Consider the following 9275-nt stretch of genomic DNA (forward strand, 5'->3'; position numbering starts at 1 on the left):
AACTGAAAGGAAATAAGACAGGAAAAAGAAACAATAATACACTACAGTTAAACATGAAGGTATTCGGTTGTTGGTGTGAGTTATTAAGGGAAGGATTAAGAAATGTCATTGTGTACTTCACTACTTCATCACACGCCTGTCTCCTCTTAGAACCTAGACCTTTAGATTTACCTGCAAACTTGGCGACACATGCGCCAAGTTGGTTACATTTAGATAGCACATCCAACTCCTTCATAATCAAAAAGGCATGGAAAATCCTGTTTTCCACAATATGGGACCATTAAAACTCTCTGTGAAAACAAATCCAATTTATATGAATCACATCTTTATTTCAGTTTTGTGCACTCTTTAAAACAGTGTGATTACAGATTTTTGCATGGCAAGTATACTGTTTCAAACTCATTTTATAAGGTAACAGTACAGATATGTTACACAAATAAAACATTTCTTTGTAATACAGGATCTCTCTCTAATCTCATTTGTAAAAAAAAAGTTTAACATTACACAAATAAACAACATGTTAACATATTACTGTAAATATATATATTTATTTTAATTTAAAAAAATCATAGTCATAGTTAAGTGGTTTTGATAATAAACATTACTGACCATCAACGTATTAGCAGTCAGCAGCTTACATTATATTACAAACAATGTCTTCATACAAAGTTATAAAGGCAGTAGGCTTTCATATTGTGCAATGAAGAATAGTGGATAAGTTCACCGAATCATACATACATAGCAACATATACCACTATGATAATTTAAAAAAATTCCCATGTTGACAAGGGATTTAATCTTGTGTAGCATCTTAAAATTACACTAGGAGAGATTTTTATGTAACACAGAAGAGTCCCATTACCTCTCGCTGCCGTTTGGAGCTGCCAATATGCAAAATCGCCTAGTGCAGCTTTAAAATCCTCCATTTCTCTAAACAGGTGAAAATATCTGCAGTCAGGTCAGATAATTTCACTTGTTTCAGTACAGCACAGCTTGTTTCAAGATGGTTAGTTTTTTAGAAACAAGCGGTAATATCGGTATAAATAAGGCAGACCACTATACCTGTTTCAATCTAATATAAGGTTTATTACACTACCATATGTATGCCATTGGACTGCCATATTTGATTCAATCTCACCCTCCTTTGCTGCACCCCCCTACATTCTCTCCGCTCCAGAAAGTGCACTTCTCACTCTCCTTCCAAATAAAGATATCGGACACCGATTTCAACAGTGATGACCATAAGCAATTCACAGTGAGAGTGACGTGGTAATGTTAGAGCAGCTGCAGCTGTGGCTCAGTTGGATGTCGTCGGGCTGCTGCTGCTGCTGGTATTCGCCACAACAGTGCTGCTGGTGGTCAGAGCAATGGAACGTTTCTGCTTTGTTCTGTGAAGGAAAACACACAAAGAGATTCACTCAACCCTCCTTTTGATATTTCATATCTCTAAAACAACGGGGATGTATTTTTTGTGTGAAATTACATTAGGATTGAGCAAACACTGCTTCAATACGATGTCAAATTACACGTTAAAATTGCTTGTTTGTTTCTTTTGAAACTGACCAATCAGACAGTCCAACCAAGCCAGTGCATGGACAACTTATGTTACTATGTCACTTCCTGTTTGTTTCATACACAGACACACTGATGAAGCCCTGATGGGTGAAACGTCTGTCTAATAAATCAGAGTTTTTATCTGCAACATAAGTAGAGGAGGCCTGCACTTATGTTGCAGATAAAAAGTCTGATTTATTAGACTTTTTATCTGCAACATACTACTCTACTTGAAAATACCTAAGTGGCTCAACCTGCTTCCTAGACAATTCCCATGCACTTTAATTGGCAAGCTTTCCTATCTCATTCTCACATAATTATAACTGCATGCTGTGTTGAACAAAGGAAAAAGAAAGTGCTTGGACTAAAGTATGCAGACAAGCCTGTTTGTTTACTTACATTTTTACTACTTTCAGGATTATTTTTGTGACGTTATCGTCTGGGTCCAGACACAGTGAGCTCCCATCTTTCAGCGTGGCACTGCATGAGAGAGAGAGAGAGGGAGAGAGAGAGAGGGAGAGAGAGGGAGAGAGAGAGAGGGTTACTGCCTGTTGTTGCATACAAACACATTAATAATCCCCTGACCTTCAGATACCAAACCAAAACTTGCAGTGTAGTCTGTGTGTGTGTGTGTGTGTGTGTGTGTGCGTGCGTGTGTGTGTGTGTGTGTGTGTGTGTGTTGGTGCAGTTACTTACATGACCTCTGTCTTGCTGCAGTATGGAACAGGAGCAATCTCGACGGCGGTGGCGATGCGGGCGACAGTGTTTCTGCTCAACCCTCTGCTCACTTGAGCGCAGCGGCAGCGGAGCACAGGTAGGCTTTTCCCTGGACACACAGTGGGTGGGAAGAAACAAAGTGTAAATAGCCTATACACTGCACTTTCACCCTGTTGTGCTCCTGATAGGTTTAGGCCAGAAGTGCTCAGATGCAAAAGAAAGAAAGAAAGGGGAGATAGGGTAGAGGGATAGGTGAGAGGGATCGTATGAAGACACAACTGAGCTCAGTGTGGGCCACATTAATGCAGAGTCAAAAAGCCAGTCACAGTCTCATAAATCAGCAGTGACTGGGCTTGAGAGCATCACTTACCCTCTGAAGTGCAAATGGCGAGGCAGACCAGGAGAACAACGGACGGGATTGCAGTATTCATGCTTGTCTCGAATGGTAGAATTCACTGAGAAATCTTTAAAGTGGTAAAATCCCTAAACCTTTTGGGTCTCAAACTAAAGCTGTCCTTAGTGCTGTCTTCTCTCCCCAGGTTGTCTAAGCGTAAGCCTACAGTGGGACTGCAGGCCCCCATGTTTTTATACTCTCTTTACACACCCCCACTTAGCTGGACACTGGCCAAGCAGGGTTTCTTTGGAAATGGTGATGAAATCCTCTTGCGCGTTGATAATGTTTCTTTTGTAAACCATCAATTTTTCCTCAGAATCCCAAACCCCCCCCCCCCCCCCCCACTTTCTCTTCCTTTTAAAGACTTCCTTGTATTTGAAATAGTTGTCTGTAGGAGTTCAAACTCAGGCTTAGACATGTTGGCCTTGGCAGTAGTAATGGTGGTGTCTTCTTTCATCGTATCACAATTAGAGTGTACATGCTTGCTTTTTTTTTTATGTGTTATGTTATAAATTCATTTGTGCTGCACGGCTAAATACTACTGCTCATGACTTACTATGCATGTGATCTTTTTTCCTTCTAGCAGGGCCAGGAAATCAATTTTCTCCCTATTAGTTATTGTTATTATTATATGTATTTGGAAAAAGAATACATTATTTCAGAATAGGCATTTGGCACTACTTTACTACTAAATTAACACACATTAGGGCAACAGACCCCCATTTGATGAGATTACGTGGGACCCAAATCTGAGAATTTTTTTTTTTGTTAGATATGATTTTATCCAGAATTCCATGACTATCTGTATTGTAGGTAGAGAGATAACAGTGAAACTATGATCAAAACAGTCATTCTTCTGTGTTCTCCAATTCTCTAATTGTGTTAACTTCTTGCAAATTAAATAATGGTGAAGTTTAACAATTCATCAATTTGCTGGGGACCCCCTGGAACTCCCTCAAGGACCCCTGGTGGTCCCCGGACCCCACGTTGAGAACCACTGGGCTAAGTGATACGTCAGCGTAGTGATACCTGTGTGATTGAATTTGCACTTGAACAGTAAAGACACCTGAACTGTATCTGGTGGTTCAACTCATCATTTCATTGCTGTTAGAGAAGAAACACAACAGTTAGTGAACTATGTGTTCCTTATTACTCTTATCATTTCACCTGGATAAGAGTGTCATGTCTCCTCAAGTTTATGACTCTCTCAAATGCCTTGTGATGCACAAATCCAGTTCTACTGGTGCGGGACAAGAAAAGCTTCATTGATCTTAAAGTAGGTCTGTGCAAAAATCCTGATCCATCAAAGGTTTATTGTACAGTTTAGACCTGGGTTAAGTCTTCGTCAGGTGTGTTAATCATTACCCACAATGCCGAAAGTGGGTTGGATATACCTATGTTCATTTCACTTCATTGAAACAATGAATTGACAATTATACCACAGACAACAAAAACATGTAGGTTTAAGTTTATGACCCCACACATTTCCAGAAATGTGCAATACGAGCAGGTGTGTAATATAATATTCAGAAATATGCTCTTTTATCATCTTGTTTTAAATCATGTTTAATGCATTTCTGTCCTGTCTTAATATGTATCTGCATGAAGGACGGATTGCTGTAAAATTCCGCTCAGTTTCTGTCTTTACTAGCATGAATTAATAAAAATCAGTCATGCCTCCCCACCACCCCTTGCTAACCTTTTGTTTTATTACTTATTTTTAATCAACCATCTGTGTGATATGACAAATATGCAAAGGAGTTCTTTGTCTTTATCTTTCATTATTTACACTACAAATTTATTAAACATTTAGGTTCCCCTCGAGCTGAATCATGGTTTAATCTCAGAAAAAAATCTCATCTACCAGAAATATATAATTAGAGCAAAATATTTGCTTTAAGGGTTCATCAGTGTTTCTGAAGGCTTGCAAGGAATTCTGGATCATAATTGATTCAGTTTTGCCTTCAATTTATATCGCTGCTGTTGGACAAACATAATACAGCAATGTAGGTGTTTTTCTTTTTCTCATTTCAATTTAAAATCTACACCGACATTAGTCATTTATGTGTTGAGTGAGTTTCATGACCCTTGGGCCCTTTGAAACTGTTAAAATCACACTGTATAATTTCAAAAACACATCTGCATCAATGCATAATTTCAAAAATACATCTGCATCAATGCATAATTTCAAAAATACATCTGCATCAATGATAAAATAAGCATTCTTTTCTTCATCCAATGTGAGTTTTGTTTGACAATGGCAACATACTGTATAGCTAAAGCTAATATAGCTATAGCCTAATATGAATTCTTTACAATGCACTGCTGTTGGCTTGTGTCCATGCATTGTTTGATTCATCTTACGGTAACAGGACTCTGCACACTGACATTAAGGCAACAGCAAGAGCTGCTGCGTTGCAACACGACCAGCAGAAAAAATTTCCTGTTTTCTAGGGAAACATTAAAGGAATTGCCAAATCGCTGGCGCAATGTGCAGCAGCCTATGACTACGCCAGAGAAAACTGTGTGTGTGCATGTGTGGGCGTGTGGGCGTGTGGATGTGTGTATCTCTCACGCTTGTTAGGCAAATGCATCCATTCCTCATCCAGTAATCTCTTGGCACTTATGTCAGCCAGCAGACAAGCTTTCCATCTTTCATGAGCTGCACATTTTTTCTTATTTTTTAACTTTTGGTTAAAGTAAGGCAACTAAAACAATTTGCTTAAGGTTAGGATAATGTTTTGGTCAAAGCTATTTATTTTTTGAGGTTTTTACTTTTGGTAATTACTACATGTAAATTAATTAACTCACAATGTTTTGAACTGTTTTTGCAGTTAAATATGATAGGCCTACTACATTATGGGGTGTATGCTTCACAATATGCACTTTATCTGGACATGTACATGTTATATTGCATGTAGGCCCTACTTTAGGTAGGGGAGAGCGGGGTAAGTTGTCACGTTGTCTCAGTGTCTTTATTTCTGAAACTGAATATTTTAGAGCCAAAGGTCCAATTACTTTCTTCATTAGAAGTTACCTATGTTGATTACAACAGTCTAAGTCAAAACACTCCTAAAACAACAACATAAAAGCAATTTGTATACCTGAAAGTAAATAATGAAAATCTTAGCGTTTTTCTTCTAATTTTTTTCTCATAAAGGAATCAAAATAATTATACATTGTGACACATAAAAGCAAGGGTCAGCTATAACCTGATAATACATTTGAATGGTTTAGTGAAGCTGTGTGCTCAGGGAAGGGACCTTTGTCAGGAATGCCTGGTGGGGCATCTTGGCACATTGATTTCGGGGCATGTTGTCATAACTATCCAAATCCTTTTTTTGATTAGAAATAGCTTTACATTCATTCTTTTTCTGAATAAATAAGATTTTGGTACTTGCACCCACAAACCTTTGGCTTGTGTAGCAAGTGGCCTCTCTGCTGGACCAGCCTCACATACAGTCATAGAGGCAGATTACTATTATTACTGTTTTCTTTAAGTGACTAAAAAGCCATTTTACATAATAAAACATCAAATTCAATGTATATATATATTACATGTACATTAAAATATCATACTGTTAGAAATTGTATCAGAACTTTGTCTGTGTGTCCCAGGATGGGTGAGAGAGGTGTCGATTTCTGAGATGAAGTAGGTTGTTTTCAGTAAAAAGAGTATGTTTTTTGAGTATGTTTTTCATGTTATTATTGTATATGTACTTCAGAGGAAATGGAATTGTGTGCACAAACACAGCACACTTGTCTATGGGACAACATGCCCTGTCATGTGTGACAACATGCCCTGACATGGGGTAAGTTGTCACAAGTTGTCAAGTGGTATTTCATCATTAATAACTTTTTCTTCAAGTAAATTATTCAAAATGTAAAAATGCCATTCTTTAGAGAAGACCTTAATCTAGCTAGAAAAATATATATCATATCTCAGTAGTAAGGCACTACTGAGAAATACATCAATGAGTAAAAAGTGTGACATCATCCCTGCTCTCCCCTACTTTATCTTGATATGTGGGTGTCACATGAGGATTGTTGACAACAAAGCACTGAAACTCAGAAAATGTATTATTACTGCACAGTATGCATTTTATTTTAAGAGGTGATTCCACTTTTACCATGTGATATGATTGTGTGCTGAATGTTTAAATATAAATTGCCTCAATAAGGACATAAACATTTTCTATTGTATTGTATTGTATTGTAAAAAAGAAAAAGTTAAAGCAATATTCCAATTAGTTTTAACATGGGGGTTATTTGGCACTTGACCGTCATGAAAACCAGAATATAAACTAATCACCAAGATCAGATGCAGCTGGATACGGAGCCCGTAATACGGAACCCCCCAAGGTCACGGCGAGAATTTTTTTTCTCGCAATATGTTTTGCGTTCCCTTGCAATATTTTGTGTTACCTTGCAATATGTTTTGCGTTACCTCACAATATTTTGCGTTCCCTCGCAATATGTTTTGCGTTCTCTCGCAATAAATTTTGCGTTCTCTCGCAATACTTTTGCGATACCTTGCAATAGTTTTGCGTTCCCATGCAACATCGTCATTTCATCTTAGGTGCCCTGGCGTGAAGTTACACACAATCTGATATGTAGCTTTGTTAAAAACTGACACACAGATTAAAGTATATCTTAGATATTTTATTGAGAAAATGACATTGCATGTTGAAAACTTGTCTAAATTATAGTATATGTATATATTTATGTGTATGTATAGTTATAGTTATGTGGTAGTTATGGATAGGATGGTGGCAGTGATGTATGCTTATTTGTGTGAGTCTGTTATGTCAGTTCAAAAATCAATTTGTTTCATTCACTCTCTCTACGTCTGTCTGCTGTTTCAAACCTGATCCAGTTTTGCAATGAGATGGGACAACACTGCTGTTAATGCATGAGGTCCAAAAGAGTGTGTTTGCAAACTGAAATCTGAATTCACATTGATGTTGTGCTTCACGTTATCCAACATGGTCTGCAGAGTCTGCCTGTGGAAAAACACATTAAACCAAGACATGATGGTGGGCCTGGACTAACACATTAATGACGGTCCTTATGGGCGCCGAATGTAAACGACATACTACAATTTTCTAGCTGATATATTTTGAATATTCAGCTCACTTTCCTCACATTTAGCTCATTTTCCTCACATTTAAGACAGAAATTAATGTAAAACAACATGTTATATGTAAATGTTAACAATATGTTTGTATGTAAATAATAAATGTTAAACGTTAAATCTAAATGTTAAATGTTAAATATAAATGTTAAATTTAAATGGGACGCCAATTGTAAATCTAAATGTTTCGAAAATATGCAAATTGCCCACACCCCTTGCAGTAGCGTCAAAAAGCGCGCACCGCCCCACACCACTGACCATGGATCTGTCGGTGAAAGGATCATTTCAAACATGGCCAGTTCTCTCCAATTAGAAGATATCGAATGCACAGTTATGGCAGGTGTGCGGGCTGCACTCCAAGGTGCAGTACCACCAGTACCTTCCACACCATTAACGGTAAGTTAACTAGTTTTAATTTTAACTTCTTAATGCATTCTGGAGGGAGGGCGTTACTGTTAGCTAACCTACCCAGCTAACATTAGCTAACGTTCGCCAGTGTGACTCGGATGCTAGCTAAGGTTTTGTGATCCACTGTAAGGACTTTCTGTAGCTGACGTTATGATTCAGAAGTTAACTTAACACTAGCCAGTAGGTACCGGTAACAAAACTGACCACTCTATGAAGCCTATGCTGTAGATAATATGTGGCTAACTTTCGCAGATGGCTAGCTCGATCGCTCGCTACATTAAGTCAAGTATCAGGGGCTTTGCCGCTAACGTTATATCTGACATTTAAAATGTGGGCTCTTGTTTCAGGTCTCCACACCAGTGGTGCCCACAGGCACTTCTAGCTTTGCCGCCAGCAATGTAAACGTTACACCACTGAGATCAGTAAGTGAAGTTGTGATATATAGCTAGATAACGTTTATGTTACCCTAAGTTAACTGAGAAAGGTAATGTTAGCTCAAAAAAGGAAACCCATCCAATCTAGCCAGCTAGCTAATTGATTAGCCATGTCAAGTTCTGTTGGAGCCATTCAGAAGGCATGTTTCAGAGGAAGGAAGACAGGTTATTGAATCTGCATTCACAAATCACCAGACACGTGTGGATTCGGTTGCATTTATTTGTGGATTTTTCGGACAAATCTGACAGAGGTGCGGTCTTCTGATCGACAAATGTGTGGTGCGTTCACGTGCTAGTGAAAAGGTCGTGGGCGTGACGGACTGTGACATTACTGGTTGTCCATGAAGATTTGTGTTTTTAATTAACATGTAGCCTAAAGAAATATGAATTCAAGAATTTCAAGAAGAGAAATGGCTCACGTGTTTTGCTTCATCGATCGGTTTTTGCAATCGGCGACTATAAAGCATTATCGGAATTCTCCGATCTCATATTTATACTGAATATCGGCCGATTCCGATTGCTGGCCGATGTATTGTGGCATCCCTACATATTTCACTTTGTGACTTACTGTTTAAGTTGCCCGTTTTACATAGGAGTTCACACCTTTCTTTTGTGCAGAATGGGTGTGTGGAAC

The 9275-nt window shown here is 38.3% G+C and overlaps 1 protein-coding gene across 1 annotated transcript; it reads right to left on the reverse strand.

Moving 5' to 3' along the window:
• Positions 1-305: 305 nt before the first annotated feature.
• On the reverse strand, positions 306-2834 carry LOC139926327 (permeability factor 2). The gene is made up of 4 exons (XM_071918017.2): positions 2642-2834; positions 2251-2380; positions 1954-2034; positions 306-1388 (listed from the first exon to the last, which is right to left on the reverse strand). Exons 1-4 carry the CDS (start codon positions 2700-2702, stop codon positions 1298-1300), a joined length of 363 nt encoding a protein of 120 aa, XP_071774118.2. The 5' UTR covers positions 2703-2834; the 3' UTR covers positions 306-1297.
• Between the last annotated feature and the right edge of the window lie 6441 nt (positions 2835-9275).

The sequence above is a fragment of the Centroberyx gerrardi genome, chromosome 23 (assembly GCF_048128805.1).
Source record: "Centroberyx gerrardi isolate f3 chromosome 23, fCenGer3.hap1.cur.20231027, whole genome shotgun sequence".
NCBI lineage: Eukaryota > Metazoa > Chordata > Actinopteri > Beryciformes > Berycidae > Centroberyx > Centroberyx gerrardi.

Bases quoted from the DNA above. Each gene is read 5' to 3' on its own strand.
- LOC139926327 (XM_071918017.2), bottom strand. From the start codon at position 2,702: ATGAATACTGCAATCCCGTCCGTTGTTCTCCTGGTCTGCCTCGCCATT. The intron at 2,381-2,641 runs GTAAGTGATGCT...CTGTGTGTCCAG, and splicing joins CGCCATTTGCACTTCAGAGG to GGAAAAGCCTACCTGTGCTC. The intron at 1,389-1,953 runs GTAAGTAAACAA...TTTCCTTCACAG, and splicing joins ATCCTGAAAGTAGTAAAAAT to AACAAAGCAGAAACGTTCCA.